Source organism: Melanerpes formicivorus, unplaced genomic scaffold (assembly GCF_026170545.1).
Source record: "Melanerpes formicivorus ecotype bairdi unplaced genomic scaffold, bMelFor1.0.p_v2 SCAF_1, whole genome shotgun sequence".
In the NCBI taxonomy this organism is placed as follows: Eukaryota; Metazoa; Chordata; class Aves; order Piciformes; family Picidae; genus Melanerpes; species Melanerpes formicivorus.
In genome coordinates this window covers 51,212,191-51,232,132 of record NW_027142353.1, presented here as the reverse complement: position 1 = coordinate 51,232,132, position 19,942 = coordinate 51,212,191, and the positions used below count along the sequence as shown (strand labels likewise).

General features: G+C 44.2%; 2 protein-coding genes across 4 annotated transcripts in view; one reads left to right on the top strand and one right to left on the bottom strand.

Annotated features, from left to right (window-relative positions):
* Positions 1–15,805, top strand: part of KL (klotho) — a 61,273-nt gene extending 45,468 nt beyond the window's left edge. Inside the window, exons 4-7 of one of the 3 annotated variants that reach the window (XR_010987870.1) lie at positions 337–1,453; positions 5,693–7,830; positions 12,751–13,365; positions 13,483–15,805. Coding sequence is in view for 1 of the 3 variants with exons in the window: in XM_068143007.1 (XP_067999108.1) it covers positions 337–1,453; positions 5,693–6,030 (1,455 nt within the window). In the remaining 2 variants the exon portion in view is untranslated. Of the gene's footprint in view, positions 1–336; positions 1,454–5,692; positions 9,447–12,750 lie in introns of those variants that run through there. The other 2 variants (XR_010987865.1, XM_068143007.1) reach the window with 2 other exon arrangements.
* Positions 15,806–16,717: 912 nt separating this feature from the next.
* Positions 16,718–19,942, bottom strand: part of STARD13 (StAR related lipid transfer domain containing 13) — a 125,273-nt gene continuing 122,048 nt past the window's right edge. The window contains exon 14 of the mRNA XM_068142989.1: positions 16,718–19,607. Coding sequence (XP_067999090.1) covers positions 19,490–19,607 — 118 coding nt within the window. The 3' untranslated portion in view covers positions 16,718–19,489. The remainder of the gene's footprint in view (positions 19,608–19,942) is intronic.

Sequence of the window (19,942 nt, the reverse complement as noted above, 5' to 3'; positions counted from 1 at the left end):
TGTTGCAAGCTTCATTCCATATCCCTGAGCAATCCTTTGTTTCTTATACAGACTGGAGCAATCTGGAGAAGCTATAAACATGGTGAGCATTAGCATAAGTTTGTTTGGAAAGCAGGATGGAAGTAATCCATAGATTGGGTACTTTCCTGATGTCACCTGTTAACAGAAAATTAACTCATGTGAGCCAGAGATGTTATCATATCAGAGATGCAAGACAGGTGCTGAATGCAATGTTTTGACTTATGATAGGCTTTTACTATGTTGTGCCTGATGGTTATGATCTTCCCACCTACCTAGAGCAAACAGCTTGAATCTGGTGTTTCTTATTCTGTCTAGGTAGACACGACACCCACCCAGTTTCTTGACTCTAATGTTTATGTGTGGGATGTTCACCAGACAAAGAAGCTTATTAAAGTGGATGGAGTTTACACCTCGAAACGCAAGCATCAGTGTGTTGACTTTGCTGCTATCAGGCTTCAGGTCTCTCTTCTGCAAGAAATGCATGTCACACATTTCCATTTTTCACTGAAATGGTCTTTAATCCTCCCTTTAGGTAACCTGTCTGTCATCAACCACACACTCATGCATTATTATCAGTGTTTTGCTAGTGAACTTCTTAGAGTTAACATAACTCCCGTTGTTGCTTTATGGCAGCCCATGGCTGAGAATCAAGAGCTTCCAGTTCCCCTTGCTAAGTATGGAGCTTGGGAAAACCCAGAAACTGTTGAGGCTTTTGTTGAGTATGCCAAATTCTGCTTTACAAGTCTTGGGGACCATGTCAAATTTTGGATCACACTGAATGAGCCGCCTGTGAAGAACTTGACATACACAGCAGGGCACCACCTGCTGAAAGCCCATGCGAAAGCATGGCATCTTTATGACCAAGAATTCAGGACATCTCAGAAGGGTAAAATATCCATAGCTCTGCAAGCTGACTGGGTAGAACCGGCTTGTCCCTTTTCCAGGAATGACCAAGAAGTTGCTGACAGAATTTTAGAGTTTGACATTGGCTGGCTTGCAGAGCCCATCTTTGGGACTGGTGACTACCCACAGGTGATGAGAGCATGGCTTCACCGAAGAAACAGTGTCGACTTGTATAATTTCCACTTGCCTTATTTCTCAGCAGGTGAAAAGAAGTTAGTACAGGGCTCATTTGATTTTTTTGCCTTGAGTCACTACACTACTACCCTCGTGGGCTGGGAGAAAGAAGATGCGCTGAAATACGACCACTACCTTGAAGTGCAAATGATCAATGACATCACATGGCTGCACTCACCCAGCAGAGCTGCAGTAGTGCCCTGGGGACTGCGTAAATTGCTCAAGTGGGTTAAATCAAAGTACGGTGATGTTCCGGTTTATGTTCTGGCTAATGGAATTGATGATGACCAAAATACGGTGCATGATAAGCTCAGAGTGTATTACATACAGAATTACGTCAATGAAGCTTTAAAAGGTAAGGAACCACACATGGTTTATCTACCACAAAGCCCAGTGTTGGTCTACGCTGCATGTGATAGAGTGTATTTAACTTTAAAAAAAGAAATCCTATGCAAAATGTTTCATAAATAAGATGTTATTACAACATAAAGGTTTTCCCTTTTATTGAAGATGGATCAGTGTTACTAAACATCAGGAAGACTGACCTTGCACATATTCTGCATAAGACAGCAGAAAACCTCTGTTGTGGATTCGAAAAATTTAAGTAGCTGCTTTGTGAGTAGCTCCACACATATTTAGTCAGATTTTCTTCTTATTATTTCACTTCTACTGTTGTTTTTCTTTGTTGCTTCTCTTCACCGATGTGCCTCAGGGCTGAGTGTGAGTTCTGTTCCTCAGCTGTCTCTGTATCTTATCCAACAGTGATCTTATCCAACAGTGATCTTCATAATAATGCAGCTATCTAGCTCATTATGCCATTTCCTGGACTCTTTCCTGTTATTCAAAGCACAAAAAAGTCTTTTACTCTGTCTCAAAGATTCATAAATTATAAGGCAAAAGGGATGCATATTGAGTCATCCTGTCATACCACACACCCTGGTTTTCAAGAAAAGCATGAGACCAGGGTGAGAGAATTTTTCTACTGAAGATTTTTCCACGTCTCACTATAAGCTGTTGCAATAATTATTTACTGTTTATATATATAAATCTTACTTTTTAGCTTCAGCTTTAAGCTGCTGTGTGTTCCCATGTGTTTTGACAGACAGAAAACAATCTCTCTCTTACTTAGCTCTTTGGTTATAACAGAGACAAAGCTCTTGTGTTCTTTACTATAAAACATGTAGAACCTTTCAATTATTAAATGTTGTTCCATTTGCCAGACTTTTTCTTGAGAGGGGTAAGCCCAGACCTGGAGACACTGTTCCTACCACAGCCACACCTATATCTCAGGCAGATATAATGGAACCTCATACCCTTTTACTCCTCTTTGGTACATCTGAGCAGCCATTTTGTCCATGGCAGCTTGTTGGTTATGTGCACTGTGGTTATCTATTAAGATTTCAAACTCAGTTCCAGATTCCTGCCCTCCAGGCTGACCTCTCTCTGCAGTACAGTCTACTCGTTCTTTGACATTCTCACATTTGTTCACGTTCAAATGGCAGTAGCTTGCTTGTGAAAAGCTTGCTACGCTAAACTAGATTAGGTCCTGGGTCTTTGTGTTATTTGTAGACTTCATGAGGATTGGTTTTACTTTTCTTTCACTTAATGTCATTGAATTTATTAATGCTAAAAGCCAGTCTCCATGACCATGGTAGAAATGCACCTACTGTGACAGTTACTTACTGCAATTACATTTCTAGATTTAATAGTTTTACTTGAGCCTAGTTGAAATCTGTTTATTATCGGCTTCCCTTGGCTTCATCACATTCTATTTTCTTGGCCTCATCACATTCTATTTTCTTGACCCAAATGCCATATAATACCAAGTCAGTTGCCTTGTGAAGTTCTAAGTATATTACATCAAACATCATTACTTTTATTGATCAGCTGATCTCATAAAAAAGATGTCAAGTTAGTTTGACAAGATTTATTGTTCATAAAGCTAAGGTGATTGGCATTAATCATATGTACCTCCTGTAATTCTTATTTATTGAGCTTTGTATAATATATTCTACTCTTTTACACAGTGAAAGATGTCTGGCAGTTCCATAGTTTGCTAGGTCATCCTGTCCACTCTGTTAAATATTGGCTTTAACTTCCTCCTCTGTAATTTCCACCTCATTCATTTGCTGAACGTCAAGTGCCCAAGATTTCCAGACTTTTTAAGCACTGGCTGCATGTTTTCTGTGTCTTTAGTTTAAAAAAAAAATGCCTTGGTTATAATTGGACTTGGCTTGGACTTTGGCTATGTTTGTACAGGTTCAATAAATTTTTTTCTCTATTGTTTCTGTCTTTCCTACCCCTTCAATGTTGTTAATGTTTCTGTTTGTAGAATCATAGAATGGTTATGTAGTTCAAACCCTGCTGCCATGGGCAGGGACACCTTCCATTGGATCATGTTGCTCAAGGCACCATCCAACCTTACCTTGAACATTTCCAGGGAGGAAACATCCACAACTTCCCGAGGCAACCTATTCCAGTTTCTCACCATGCTCACTGTAAATAATTTCTTCCTAATAACCAGTCTAAATCTACCATCTTCCAGCTTAAAGCCACCCCCCCCCCCCAATCCTATCACTACAAGCCCTTGTAAAAAGTTCCTCCCTATCTTTCTTGTAGGCCTCCTTCAGGAACTGGAAAGTTGCCATAAGATCTCCCCAAAGCCTTCTCTTCTCCAGGCTGAACAGCCCCAACTCTCACAGCCTGTCCCCACAGGGGAGGTGCTCCAGCCTTCCAATCATCTTTCTGGCCCTCTTCTGCACCTGCTCCAACAATTCAATGATTCTCTTGTTTCAGAGGCCCCTGTTCTCAACGTATGTATGAATATGTGCCTTTTGCCCAACTCCTGTTAGCCAGGACACCTGCACATCCCCTTTTTGTACAGAGCTTTGTTAGTCATTCTGATCTGGTACCAGTGTACTGCCATCACTTTCTTCACCCCTCTTTGATCTAGCCTGGAAATAGCTGGAAATTAGTATTGTAGAATTTCAGCGTAACTATCACATGCAAGCCATAAATAAGCCTTTCCACCTTCTTTGTCCTGAATGAATATGAACATGTCACTGCTAACTAGCCGTAATACTTGCCCTAAAGCTCACTGTCCTGCTTTTGACATCCTGCACTCCTCCAGTGCTTAGTGCCTCAGTAATACCAGCTTCTTTGTTATCTTTGTGCTTTTGCCCATCCTGTCCTTACACAGGGAGCAAGCTCTTATTTTTGGCATCCTGACTGATTCAGGTTTCTCCAAAACTTGCCTTTTTCCTGCAAGTCCTTGAGCAGTAACTGGTATGAATTACAGATCTTGTGTCCTTTCCTCAGTGTCGTGCTGGGGAGGAGTGAGGGGCTTTGGTATCTGTGTGCTTTCACCTTAAAGTTCATTCTCTGTCTTCTTCCTCAAGCTGGTTTCAGGGGCTGCATGTGGCAGCAATTGTGTGTGTAATGTTGCTCACCTGCATTGTTCCAGGGGGAGCCAAGAGGGTTGTGCAGATAAATGGCTCCAGGATACAGTATGGGACCCTTTGGACTGGGGCTATGTTTTTAAGTGCTTTGTACACTGTTTAACTACAACTTCATCAATTGAAAGCGAAGAACAGCAGCAACCATTTATGTAACACCATTAAATCCACATGCAGTTTTACAAACACAAATTAATTGTCCTGGGGAGCAGCTCTGTAAAAGGGTAAGTAAAGATTATTTCATTTCAGTCATGAAAAATACATTAGAGGTGCTAAGTGACTTGCATGTGGCTGCAGAAAGAGGTATTTACAGAGGCATGTGAAAATGCTGCAAGTGTTAGCTTTCCATCACATGTTTGTCTGTTAGAAGGTATTGCTTTAATTTGTTGAAAATAGTGTTTTGAAAGACAAAGTATTACAGTTTGCATTTACTACTGTGGATTGATTGGTTTTGTCAAGCGGGACTAATGGCTCAAGGTTAATGCTCCGGCTGCTGGACCTCTTCCAGTAGCCACGTTAGCAGTATGGATTGTGGACATGTTCTCAATAAAGACTAATACAGGTCATCTTGGATCAGAAACTCAAGTCAATAACAAGAGAGGACTATGATTTGCATAACCTTTCCACTTGCAGTGGTGATATCCCAGTGCATGACCTTAGCATGGGTGCATCTTTTTCTGGTGTTACTGTAGCCTGATGTCTTTTGGTTTTGGCTGTCCCCATCAGGAGGTGCTCTGCAAGGCATAAGTAATAATCAAAGGAACAGGCTGCAGAAATCCAGGTGCAGGAAAACCAAAGCCTATATTCTTTTCTACATAAAACCAAGAGCCATCTTTTCATGACAGCTCCGTGCTGATCATTAAACATAGTCAGGCACTCACAGCTGTGTTTACCAAGCACAAGGAAATGAATTGCAGGATACTTGCAGATCACACTGTCTGGAAATGGCTGGCAGATTCTTACTTTTTATGAGAAACACTTCATAGAGATATATGTACCTTACCTTACTTTGGGGAAGAGAAGTGCAGATGTGGGTTTAATATGCCACTGCCCCTGCTTTAGATACTGGCAAGTGGCACTGCTCTTGAATGCCAAAGTGCCACCTATTCATTTCTTCAACCCTTTGCTTTCTTCCACAGCTTACACCTTGGATAACGTTAACCTGCAAGGATATTTTGTCTATTCTTTTAATGACAAGACTGCTCCTAAATATGGTCTGTACAGTTATGTGGCAAGTCAATATGAACCAAAGCCTTCTATGAAACATTACAGAGAAATAATTGACAATAATGGTTTCCCTGATCCTGAAGCTCCTGAGCTGCTGTGCCCGGAAGAGATTGCCTCATGTTCTGAGTGCCACTTCTTCCGAACCAGAAAATCATTGTTAGCCTTTATCTCTTTCATATTTGTTGCTTTTATTGTTACTATATTCTTCATTATGTACTACTCCAAGAGGGCAGAAAGAACGTATAAGTAGAGCTGTCTCTGTGAATCCATCATTCACTTCCTTTTTTCTTGCCTCCCCTTGGGAAATCTGAAATAAGAGTGCACGATGTTGTGATTGCTTCAGCACTGGGAAGACATTTACATTGCCTGATACTGCTGGACCTTGACACTGGGAAGAGATTGCTAGCATATGGCTTCCAGAAATCATTATCTCTGGTCTAGTACACTTGGTTTATGAACAGTCCTTAATTCCTGTGGTTGGAGTTGTCTCACAGCTTTGCCTGGGACTTTTTGATGAGGACATGCTTTCTCCTCCTTCATTTTGCCTTGCTGAATTTGACAGGTGAAAGTATGTTTGGATGACATGGAGTGATGGAAGAGCCTGAACATGTATTCTCCATGAGAAGACTGGGGAGAAGGAAAGTGGTTAACTTTTCCAAATCAGGATCCAACAGTGGTGTTGCTTGACAGCGTCAAGTTCTGTGACGGGAGTAGAGAATGTGACTGAGCAGAGATGGAGGAGAATTGACCATAACAGTGCCTGGGGAAAGGACAGTCCTTTTCCTAAAGCAGATGTGAGGGGAAGAACAGGAAGACACAAGTCTGTGTTGCTAGGAGTGCTCAGTAAATCAGTTAACTACTACTCAGGTTGCTGACAGCTGTATCTGACTTCAGAATGCCATTGGGGAACTTCAGCTAAAGGAACTGTGCCCTTCTCAGTGAGGAAAGCAGCAGAGGTATGACCAGGGGTGGCAGGCCATCTGATAGGAAGGGATGGGAAGGGTTAAAGACCTTCTCTTTGCTTTGCTTTGTAAACTAGCAGAGAGCAGGGACTGGGATGTTGTTGCTGTCTCAGCTGTCAGAAAGCTGTGTGCCTTGACCCTGAGCCCTCGTGCTCTGTGCCCATGGCCAGGCTGGGGCACCCCATTTCTGCACTTCTCACAGCGAGTTGCGCACAGCTGCTGCTCCGCTGCTGCCCAGCTGCTTACCTGCTGGAAACATTTGGATGACTTAGGAAAATGGTCTCTGCATGCTGTCTGTGTTCAGTGTGGAGACTAAATCCCAGCATTTTGGTGTAATGATCCAGCACTTTATTGATGCTTGCTGCTTTTGCCTGGGTCTGAGATCTTGGAGCTGTTGCTCTAAGTGTCTTCCAGGTTGTCTGGAGGGTCTGCTTTGAGCAACTGGATCTGGCCTTGGCAGCATTTCATCCCAAAGTATTACTGAATGTCTGAGGGCCTCTCCTTTTTCTTTCAGCAAGATACATTAGCAAAATATTGGCAACGTTGTTTATTAATAGAAATAGAGAATGGAAAAAACCCTCCTGCGTCATTTTGCGTGCCTTGTGGATCACTGCATTAGGAGTGTCCTCATTATAAAGCAGTGAGGTAATTTTTCTCCACTCTCTAACTCTAGGTCTGCACTACCTTCAGCTGTAATTGCATTTTTATTGCTATGTGAATAATGTCACACACTGGAAAGGATATTTTAAAGGAGATGTGCTCTGTGTTAATCAAGAATTATTTATCTACTAAAGCTGATTATGCTTTATTAAATGTGATGTGTATCTACTAGATGACTAGTAGAGGACTAAATGACCTCCCAGGGTTCCTTTCAACTTGAATATTTCTGTGACTCTAGATCATAAATTAAAACTTGCCTATGAAATCCAATTTTAACTTGTAATTTAAGATTATATTTTTTTCTGAAATAATCTAGACAGACAGAGAATGATTTATTTCTCACCATAATGATTAATATATTTGTCCTCTCATTCCAGTCTTCGTGTCAATGTGCATGTTGGTATTGAGGTTAAGGTGAAAAATTCAGGGTAAGTGATGAAGTATTAAAAGTGTTTTTAAAAATTATTTATAGCCTGATAGGATTTGCTGAAGAGCAGCAGCTTTCAGAGGGCTGTGTATTTATACATTGGTGGCTGGTGCAGTGTGGATTACAAAGAAATAGCTCTCCCTAAATGTACGCAATGCCAAATGGCTTTCTCCATGGCTTTCTCCATGGCTTTCCAATGGATCACCTTGCAGTACATTACTCCAGCACTCAGGTGCCTTCAGAGTGCTTAACAGACAGTGACATTCAGTTAATACAAACTGCAGCCAGGTCATGCTGAACTTGTGTGCTAGGGCTGTGCATGTATGTGTGTTATATTTTGATGTCGCTAGAAGAAAATACAAATTCTGGGCCTGATCTTTCTGAGAAGCCTCTGGGTTTGAGGGAGTTCAGGAGGCCTTGGGCAGGGCAGGTTCTGAAGAGCATGGGTGCCTTACTGGTGGGCACTTCTCAAGCAATTAACCATCCAGCAAGTTGCTGCCATGTGCTACTTAATGGCCCAGACACAATGCAATGTGAGAAACGGCAGCCTGAGCACGGGGGAGATATTGCTGGCTCTTCCTGTAGAGGCTGGGTGATATGTAGCCACCGACAGGCAGATGGCACCAGCTGGATATCTAATTTGTAGGTAAACTGGGATGTGTAGCTCTGAAGCTGTGTGATTGAATCCACTTATGGTGCTGTGACCCATAGAAATGATGAAGCCTTTGGTGCAGTCGCCTTCAGAAGCATTTTTCAGTATCACTGCAGAGCAGCGACTGGCTTGAGCTGGGCACAGCGGTGTCCAAAGCCTTCTCCTGCAGCGCTGCCTGAGCACAGTGATGTGCGACACTCGGTGGATGAATTGCACCGTAATGGGCCGGGGAAAATACAGGCTGGTCTGATAGAGATAATGGTATGGCTTTTGCCTCTGGAATTTGCTTCATTTCATGTAATCAGGGGCCAGTGCAAGTTTCTTGTCAATCTTCTTGAAAAAAAACTCTCACCCTCTACTAACAACAACAAAGGCCTTGAATAGGCAAAGATTAGGTACCTGTCCTGGGAGAACTGGTGTGCTCATGCAAACTGATGCAGTAATCACCTCCTGCCATCAGGCCATGGGGCACTTCTCTTCCGTCCTCATGTGTGAGCGATGATCTGACGCTGCCTTGTCACCATCTGTGTGTCGAGAACAGAAGTGCTGACAGTGGCAAGGACTTTGAGGAGAGGGGACTCGCTCCTCAGGCCGCAAAAACAGCTCTGGGGAGAACGGTGTTTTATTTCCTGAAAAGCGACCAGAGCTTGCATGTGATAGATGTTAGCATACAGGATCTGCTGTAGGCTGGGCTCCTGAGTTTTAACCTAGTTTCTAGAATGAAATGTTGTTGCCAGGTTGCTCAGTGCTCCAGATTAAACCTTGTAAAATACAAAATTATTATTTCCCCCCCCCCCCAAAATACTTCTGTGATGTGAATGCAAGGTTTCCGGTTTATTTCTTGTAACGAGTGTACAGAGTGCCTCTGGGAAGGATGCCTTTGCTAAATGGAAGAATGGAGGTTATGTTGTTTTTTATAACAATCTCAGAAATGAAATAAAGCTACCATATGTCACAAATCCTAACATGATCTTACTGGTTCATCTGTCCAGTTTCCCTGTTGGCACCATGAAGTACAGAGTTCCTAGGAGAGGCTGTTGTGGTAACTCAGCAAGGAGTTTATGTGCCTGTTTGTTTGCCCAGTGTCACTTAAATAACTGTAGGTTTTGTTGGAGCTTGCTGGGGCCTGTGTCTAAACAGAGGTTTTCCCAGCAGTCTTGGGACTTTTGGCTCTTTGATTTTTAGGTTGGCTTGGTTTTGGTTTTGTGGTGGATTTTGGGTTGTGAGGGTTTTTTGGTGTGTGTTGTTGGGTTTTTGCTTGGCGGTTTGTTTGTTTTGTTGGGGTTTTTTTGTTTGGTTTGGGTTTTTTGTTGCTGCTGTTGTGTGTGTGTGTGTGTTTGGTTTTGTTTGTTGTTTGTGGTTTTTTGCTTGTTTTGGGGTTGCTGAGATTAAAGGAAGTGGGAGCAGTAAGGGACAAAAGTAATTAATGGGACAGTGACCCATACAAGTATCAGCATGTTTAGACATGGAACTTGCCCCTCACTTTTCTCCTTGGGTTGTATTTGTTTGTTTTTGGATCACTCAGAGCACTTGATCTGTTCATTCTGCTTGGCAAAACCCCTAAGATGAAAATGTCTTTATTCATGGCAGAGAAGTCAGTTTTAGGTGCTAGATTTTGGGTTCAGCTGAGGAAGCTGACTTGTGTTCTGTGTTCACTCATGCAAAGCTGAGATGAGCAGGTGAGAAAAAGAAAGGGGAAGCTTCTTCCCATCTTTGATATGCCACTCATGGACTGTCAACCCACTCTTTGCCAGCTGTCACAAGGCTAAGAGTGGTGTGGCCTGGTTAACCCCACCCTTTTTCAAAAATAGGAAAACAGAGGAAAAAGAAAGTGAGATGAACTGACAGGGCCTGGTGTATCAGAGGCTTTGATTTTGTTTCATTAGTTGAATGGAAACACCCCTGCAAATGGTTCTGAGAAAATTAAGATTGCTAAGAAACTAGAAAGTTGAAACCACAGCAGTCTACAGCCAAGACACTTGTGGGTGCTGACATTTTGCTGGCTATTATTTTGCAATGGTTTGAGTGTTTGTGAAGGAATGCCAAAAGGGCAAGCAGGACAGAGAGAAGACAGGGAAAACACTACCGAAGCACGGGCAGAAGAGCCAAGGGTGCAAGCTGATGTGTGAATTCCTCACTCTAGGAGCTGAGGGAGCAGTCCCCTGGTGTGGGGATGGGCTACAGAACTTTGAATATTCTTTGTTAAAAAACAAAATATATTTGAAACCCCCCTGCTCTGAAAAGTTGCTGCCTCCCATGTTTGTCTTTTACGGCTATATCTTCTTTGTGAAGTTTACTGCCAGAAGCCTATTCCTCACTGCTCTCCTGAGCACATCCAAATGTGTTTCTGGCCTTAGTCCCAGGTCTGAGGTGCAGAAGGAAGCTGGGTGCTGGGAGAGGTGGCCACTTGTCACTGGCACTGAGCAAAGCAGTGAAAATGCCAGGGATGATGTTTTCTGAATACTGCAAGTTCACATCAGGCTGGATTAGATGCTACTTCAGTTCTTTATTACTAGTAGAGTTTCTTCCTTTCTAAGAGAATAACACAGAAGACTTTGGGGTTGTTTTGGCAGAGAAGGATGAGTTTTTAACTTCTCCCCAAGCTGAGATGTATAAAGTACTTTCACTGATTTTTTGATTTATTTTTTTTAAAGGCATCAGTCCTTGCAGGGAAGGGGAAGACCTGGGCAATGCCTCCTCAGACCCACCTGTTTGCCTCTCAGGAGCCAATTGAGCCTCCAAGCTGGAGCTTCCCCTCAGGGCTCTGCCTTGCTGGGGTGGCTGGGACAGAGCAGGGCCAAGCCTCAGGCACCTTCTGCAGGACACGCAGTGGGGTCTGGAGGAAAAGCAGAGCTGGCAGCATGTTCTGGCTTGGATCTTGCCACGAGCTGGCTGTTTCATCACCACCCTCTGCGCTCGGGGCTCTGTGCAAGGCTTTTGGCAGTGCTGTAAAGCAGCAGGGCCACACAAACACACCTGACCCACGAAATCTGGTTATTCTCCCACTGAGGGGAAATGCCAATTGGTCAAGTGTTTAGTTGGAGGTGTAACAATATAAACTACCTGCATTGTAAAGTTTTATGAGGTGACAAAGTTTTGTAGTCTGGCAATAGCACAGCTGAGGTGGAGGCCATCAGATGCCCTTCCAGGAAAGGCAGGAGAGCAAGCCGGCAAGGATTGCTTTGCAGCAGGCTGCAGCATCTCTGGTCAACCTGAAGGTGCCCCAGGGTGTGTGAGGCTGCTGCTTCTCCAGCCTGGGACAGGCGTCATCCACGGGCTTAGTGCTGTGAGAGGAATGGAGCAGCGCCAGCTACGCTCTCTCTCCATCTTGTTTTTCCTTCTTTGGGCATGTTTTTATTTGTATTTGGGCTATGAAATGGGGAGTTCAATTCCAAGATATGACACAGGTATGCCAGGATATATAGTTTATGTAGAAGACAAAGCAGTGTTTATAGGCCTTACAAATGTTTTATTGATGGTTATTACTTTCCAGCAACCCTTTTGCTCCCCTCTCTCCACTAGGGGAGTCTTATTTCCAAAGCTGAGACAATAAATGGTCGTAAAGTAAGCTGCCGGTGTTGCAGTTGTCTCTCCCAGCACTAGCTGAGCCTTAAAGTGTGCTTCTGATGGAAGTTTGTGAATTTTATACACATTTGTAACTCATTTATCTGCCATGTTGCTGCAGGATCTGTGAGCAGATATTGCCTTTCCTTGCACCGCACAGCGGAAGGCAACGGGGTCCTGCGCTCGGCGGCACGTGGTTGTTCCTGCTTGATATTCACAGGCACATTCCTCCAGCTGGTGATATATTGTTATTGGGCTGGAAGAAAAATAATGCAACCAAGCTCTTATTATTTTCTCCTTTTATCTATTTGGCCATATTAATGTGGGATAATCATTATATAAATGCACAGGAGACCCAGTCAAGGACGAATTCATTTTTAAAGTCCTCCAATGTTCCTGTACATCACTCATTCATCTTCTGTCTTTAATTACAGCAGTTGATCTCAGAGGCACTTAAAAGATTAAATTACTCAATTATTTGAAAAAAAGGACAGCAAAGCAATAACTGTATCTTTTTTTTTTCCCTGATAAATACCAGTGATTGCTGGAAAAGGTTGCCCAAGGCAAGACATACTGGGAGGCCAGGGAGGCTGTACTGCAATATTTTGGCTTAACCCAGTGATACCTGTTTAATTTTTTCATATTGTCAGCCATTATTTTTATTTGCATTGCCAATAACCACAAACTTTTCCATTGCTGTCCTAGTGGTTTCAGCAGTGCTGTGAATGTTACTTCTCAGCTATTGACAATTGTCCTGGCTCCTTCTTGACTGCTGAGAGAATGACATGATACCACTGGATGGTAACTGCTGCTCAAAAAGACGTAAGGCCGTGGCTGGACATCAGCATGCCCAGGCAGTGAGCCTCATTCGGGACGATGCTTGTGGATGGGGTTTGGTTGGGTATTTGGGAGGGGATGTAACTAAAACACATGTGGTGGCTCATTCCGTGTTTTGGTGGGTTCACCACTGTCAGGGCTGGGCATGCATACAGTGCCCTGCTGTGTGGCAGTCTGGCTCGGGCTCTGCAGTTTAGGGGAAGTGGGAAAGTTGGTCTGCCAAAAGTCAGCTCTGACATGGTGCTCTCCCTGTCCCACAGACTCAGGAGGGAGCTGTTGGTGGGACCTGTGTGTGGGCATCAACACCAGTGTGGCCACAGTACATCTGCAGCAGCAGTGCTGGTCCTCCTTCACCAGCAGCTCTATTGCTCACCAGGAAGCCTCAAGTACAGGCACTGAAGAATGGGAAATTTTCCCTAAATCAGCATTTTACCTCTTTTGCAAAGCAGCAGACACATGATGAGCCCAATGCTGCAAGCCTGGGTAAGGGGTGCTGCTGGTGTGAGCTCTCCTCCATGGGCCAGGCGGAAAGGGACATGACTCTGCAGGGAAAGAGAATCCCAGGCTAAAGAGTTAAAATCCTGCACTTTCTCTTCACAGGCCCATTTGAGTTCCTGTCCCATTGGGAGCCAGCTGATGCTGGGCAAAACACCAGAGCAGCAGGGTGGCCAAACAGGATGGCAGACCCCAGGCAGCTGCCCCGTGTGGGTCTGGGATCAGGCTGCATGCAGGCACCCAGCTAGCATCTGTCCTGCATCTATGGTGGGGCACTGCTGGCCCGCAGATGCTGCTGAGAGGGTTACTATCATCTGCTCTACCACCTGTGGTTCCCACGTTTATTTAATTAAAAAAAGAAAAAAAAAAAATTAAAAAAGGGAAGGAATGGGCCAGGCCTGGTCTGGGGAGGCACAGATGGCCCTGCTGCTAATGCGCTCCCATCAATTGCAAGCTGTTGCAAATCCTCGCTGTAGCAAGTGCTAGCTCTGTGTTTCAGCTATGTGTCTGTCTTGGAGCTGCTATGAGCAGGTGAAAGAGCAGGGTTTAGGCTGAGTTTCCCTAGTGCCCTCTGTAGAATGGAGCATTGGGATTAAGAAATAAACCGTAATCCTAAAGTTGGCTGCCAGCAAAGGTCCATGCAGCTGCTCTGGCTGAGCAGGGCAGTCTGTTGCTGAAGCAGAAGCTCTTGCCACAGAAGGAACTATTTTCTTGTTGAAGCAGAGGCCCAGCCAGGAGCCCATTCTTCCTCCTTGCAAGCTACTGCCGATGAACTACACACTGTGGTTCAAGCCTCTGCTCAAGGTAAAGAGCAGTTCTCTGTGTTCAAACCACAGCTGCCTTGAGCCTCCCTCTCTTGCCAGACACCTGTGCCCAGGGAGAGGATCAAAAGCCCTAGCTTGCCATTGTGGTGGGACTGAAGAGCACTTGCACAGTGGTTATTTTCTTCATCTTGCCTTTCTTCCTCCCTGGAGGAGAGAAGCAGAAATGATCTCTCCTTACCTGGAGTTTTGTCCCTAGTGTGGGGCATTGGACATTGTGGACTTGAGCCCTGGCAGTGTCTGACTCCTCTGTTTCAGCTGCGGTGGTGTAATGGTTTGGCACAGGGGCTAACCTGCCTGTTCCCCCAACACAGAAGTGCGGGGAAGAGTAACACATACAACTCAGGGCTGAGATAAAGAGGTAAGGTAAGTGTTTAATGTAAGTAAGATACCATAATTACAATGCATATTACTTCAGCTAATAATCTAATTGATCTAATAATACAATGCATGGTTACCTTAGCTTAGCCTATATGTAGAAGAGGAGCGAAATACAGGGAAAACCCCAGCATGAAACAGAAAACCAAACTAGCAGCTACCTGACTCCCACCTGTTCTGCCACTATGCCTGCAGGAAGGAGCCAACACCCAAGAAACCAGAACCCAGGAGTAACTGGAACAGGAAAGCCTCCCATATTGCAATCTGAACTTCAGGGCCCATAATACTTTGCTCCAGTTAGCACTTTCACTTTTTGAAGCTGGTATGACTGCAGCATGCTGTGAATGACAGCAGCAGGTTCAACTCAATACATGACAGATGGGGACCACAGACTGCTTGGTCGCCATCACTCTGCTCTGAAGGCTGTGAGCTCTGTTCCCTGCTGTGGACCCTGAGCTGGGTGAGTGGGGCACAGGCTGGAGCCCAGCCTGCAGACAGATTTGCAGGGACTGAGTCAGGTAGAGGACATGTTTGGCTCAGGAGCTGGGCCCTGAGGGATATCAGTAGCAGGACAGAAATTCTAGAATCAGAATCAAAAAGTGTGGACCAGTACAGATTAGGGGTTGACCTCCTGGAAGGCAGATCCATGGAGAACCTTGCAGCCATGATGGACAGTAAGTTATCCTTGGGACAGTAATGTGCCCTTGTGGCCAAAAAAGGCAAATGGTATCCTGGGGTGCATTAAGAACAGCAGGTCAAGGGAGGTTCTCCTTCCATGATACTCTGCCCTGGTGAGCCCACATCCTGGAGCATTGTGTCCAGTTTTGGGCTTCCCAGTTCAAAAGGGACAGGTGTGTATTAGAGAGTATCCAATAGAGGGCTACAAGGATGATGAAGGGACTGGAATGTCTGTCTTATGAGGAAAGGCTGAGGGACCTGGGGCTGTTTAATCTGGAAAAGACTGAGAAGAGATCTTATTAATGTTTATAAGTATCTGCAGTGTAGGTATCAAGATGAAGGTATTAGTCTCTTTTTAGTGGCGTCCTGTGATAGGACAAGGGGCAATGGATACAAACTAGAACACAAGACATTCTACCTCAACATCAGGTAAGGGTGATGGAGGCCTGGAACAGGCTGCCCAGAGAGGTTGTGATCTCCTTCTCTCAAGACTGTCAAGACCTGTCTGGATGTGTTTATGTGTGACCTGCCCCAGGTGATCCTGCTCTGGCAGGGGGACTGGACTTGATCATCCTCAGGGGTCCTTCCAACCCCTACCATTCTATGATGTTTTCTGCAAAAGATGCTAACCTTTATCAGCAGCATAATAGAGACCTGGGTCTGGATCCTGTTGTGAAATAGAGAGGGTATTTGGGAGGGTATGAACCCTCCCCAGCATTAGCCTATTAAAGGCAGACAAATAGTTACCTGTGGTGTTGTAACATTTTCCCTTTTGTTTACTCATTAACCTGGTCCCACTGCTCTGCTCTGCATTAGCCCTTGAGTTCTACACCCCCAGGTCTTTGCTGAGCTGAGTTTCTTGCCCATTGAAATGGGACAGTCTGCAATCACATGCTGCTAGGTGGGATCTGCTCTGCATCCATCGCTACTTTTGGACACATTCCAGCAACTCAGCATCTTCCCTAAATTGAGGGGCCCAGAACTGGACACAGTACTCAAGGGCTGAGTACAGGGCAGAATGACTTGCCTGCTCCTGCTGGCCACACTGTTCCTGACACAGGCCAGGATGCCACTGGACTTCTTGGCCACCTGGGCACACTACTGGCTCATGTTCAGCCTACTGTCAACCATCATCCCCATGTCCCTCTCCAGCCACTCTGACCCCAGCCTGTAGTGCTGCATGGGGTTGTTGTGGCCAATGTGTAGAACCCAGCACTTAGATGTGTTAAGTCTCATGCTGTTGGACTCTGTCCATCTGTCTAGCCTGTCAAGGTCCCTCTGCAGAGCCCTCCTATCCTCTAACAGATCAACACCTGCCCCCAGCTTGGTGTCATCTGCAAACTTACTGATGATGGACTCAATCCCTTTGTCCAGATCATCAATAAAGACATTGAACAGGATCAGGGTGGCAACAAAGAACTAAGGTCTTAAATGTACTGTGAGTTCTTATGCCAACAGATGAAATGAACGCACCAAGGAAATGTGGCTTCTTAGTGTACACAAATTTATTCAACTCTGCAATTATTTATTTACAACTAATGACTGATACCAACAGATGAGGTAAAAATATGAGGTATTGATATGAGTATAACATTTAAAAATGCAGTTATCATAATGTATTCTCAACGGCAATGTAACAATACAAAATACTGTGGTAGCTGAATGGTACACACGGCATACTGTGCATTTTAAAGAACTCTTATTTCATTGATACATGGCTTAGAGATAGCAGAAGCACATGACAGAGCTTCTCCAAGGGTAGAAGGGCAACCCTACTTTGCTAATGGTGACAGGTGGCACAGGGCCCCTACCAGCTGAGCGTGTTAGGATAAAAACACTGTCCAGGTTTTCCCTTCATTTCCTTAAGAAATTATTTACTGTTAGACAACTGCCACTCCCAGGACCAGAAATTCTGCACCCATTAATACTGAGGCACTGCTGTATTCATTTATGCACAAACTAATGCAGCAGAAGTGCTCTAATTGCTCGTGGCTTGAAAAACAGACGGCATGAAACCTGCTGCCATGGCTATGGGCATTTGGGGCTGCTTTCTGGGGTAGAGGTCCCACTGGAACCAGGAGCCTGGCCTTGTCCTGCCAGGTTGTGAGCCACCATTTGCTCCCAGGAAGGCTGGACCTGGCTGGACCGGCAGCTGACTGGTGACTGCCAGACCTCAATCTGGCCATGTAAGGGTGCGAGTGCTTCCCTGTCTTTAAGACTTAAAACCAGACAACACTTGCACATTGCAACTACTGTTGGCCATAAATTCAAGGCAGGAGTTCATGAGCAGCTGACCTCCCTGATCCTATATTTGTACAATAAAACATGGGTGAGACGAGCTCACAGGGGAAGATGAGTGAGTATTTTGGGATCCTCTGCTCCACAGGGACACCATGATGGGTCAATCTCCCCCTGTCCACCCTGAGCTCCTACTGTCTTGCTTCCTTGGATTGCAGGGCTGTCCCCTGCTAGCACAGCCCTTATACATGTGCATGATGGCACATGGGACTGGGCTCTAGCAGCTCTTAAGGACCACACATGGTCCACCCCACAGCCCCCATATCTGGGGCAGATCAAAGAACAGGCTTTGAAAATATGTCCATTTCCTGAATCAGGGCATAGAACTGTAGCTTCATGTAGGAAATCTTAATGGATTTTGCTGGAAGGACTGGGCTAAAACACTGGCTATGAATGACTCAGCTGGTTTCTGCAGCAATAAATAAAGTCAAAGTGAACAAATGTGATTAATGAGGAACAGTATGAACAGGCTTGTACATTCTTATTGAATCATAGGTGCAATACAGTTTTTGGTCTTAGGTTAGTTAAAAACAACTCTGCCTCAAAGATAATGTTGACAAATTATTATTATTATTACTTTTAAAGCATTCTTCCATTAGGAAAATAATAGGTCCCTGAAAATGAAGTGATATAATAGGCTTAAATGGCTCCTACTCCTCATAGTTCAGGGGCTAATCCTGCTCCCACCAGTGCCTACAGAGGCAGGATCATGCAGATCAGTGCAATATAATATGAAAATGCTTGCTGTTACTATAAAAGCAATCTTTACAACCATAGTCTGCATTTAGTCTTTTTAATCTCCAAGATGTGTGTAAAAGCTTTATAAAGTTTAGTTATTTGTACAATAAGAATATTAAAAGAATATTCATCTGCAGGTCGTTACAGCCACTGGATGTGGAAAACCTGCTTTGGAGGTTCTCAACAATTAGCCATCTCTACAGGAGAAGGAAGGAACAACACAGAAACACTCAGAATCTAGACAAAATGCTGGGGGGGGTGGGGGATGGAAAGAGAGATTTACAGATTAATAACTTGCCAGTCTGATGTCAGACACCTCAGTGCACACAATGTTATCTGTACTCGCCAAGACTGAGCATTCACTTCCAACACTGCACACACTGAGGTTCTCTAGCGGCAGATACACCATTAATTAAGGCAATAAGTAAGTGTTCAACACCTTGTAATAACAGTCACAACTCTGCAGCTGAATATAAATGGCCTTCACAATGCCTATCTCAGTTACATTTTCCTTTATTTTGTTTGGTGAAACTGATCCACTCCTTGTTATTTTTAAACGTACAGTAACCTTCTTCCTTAGTTCTGCTAAATCTTCCTACGTCTCCTTCTAGGTACCTTCTCACAGCATACACAGACACAACACATATTGGAGAACAGGCATCTCTGTCACAGGGATTATGCCTGGTGGCCCCGTGACAATAGCAAACACAGCTTATGTAGCAGTGACACATGAAGAAACAACTGAGAGATCCACTCAAGGTCCAGCTGATGCAAGTGATTTGCACTGAGTTATATACAAAATAATTAATTTATACATATACATATATATATATAGATATAATATAGATATATACATCTGTACATACATTTATTTACAATTAAAATATGCTTCTTAGAAGCCTTTAAATACCAGAGTTATGTAACACAAAAGTAATAGCAATAGTCTAATTTTGAAGTCATAACGATAAAAGCTCTCTGAAGAAATGTTTACTTCAATAACTGAAATTAGTACAGAAGGGATGTGGTGGGGGAAGGTGAAGTCTCCAGAATAAAAGAACTTTCCTATTAAATTCCTGTTTCAGTTTTGTACAGACTCAGGCCTGGTCAGATTTCTGCAGCTTAAATAAAATCTTTGCTTTGAGCATTCCTGTTCCCTGCCAGACCCCGATTTACGCTCACATGCTCCCATGAACACTTCCTCAGATTTTTGTTTCTGGTCCCTCGGCGATCAGAGGCTGAAATGAGTTTCTGATCCTGGCAACTTCTGCTGCACACAGATGTCCAAAGCCTTTGTTGTACCACTCTGGGGAATGTCCTCTGAAGAAATGGAAAGAGAATTATTGAGAAACTCAAATACTCAAGAAATACGCCCTGCAGGAACAGGCTTGCCATGCTTCCTACTCCCCGCTGCCCACAGTGGTGGTGAGGACTTCAAATGCTTGTCACTGTAAGGGTACTCTGAAGTTTTCCCTCACAGTAATCAAATAAGTAGATTTTATTCCTATAATCACATCGTGACAGTGGTAGATGCTGAGTGGAAAAATGAGCATCATGGACAGAACGGATGGCAGAAAGACTCCAAAGCAGCAAAGCTGCATTGACTGTGTCCTCTGTTCCCAACACTTCCCCTCCCTGAGCTGAAGGGTTTTACC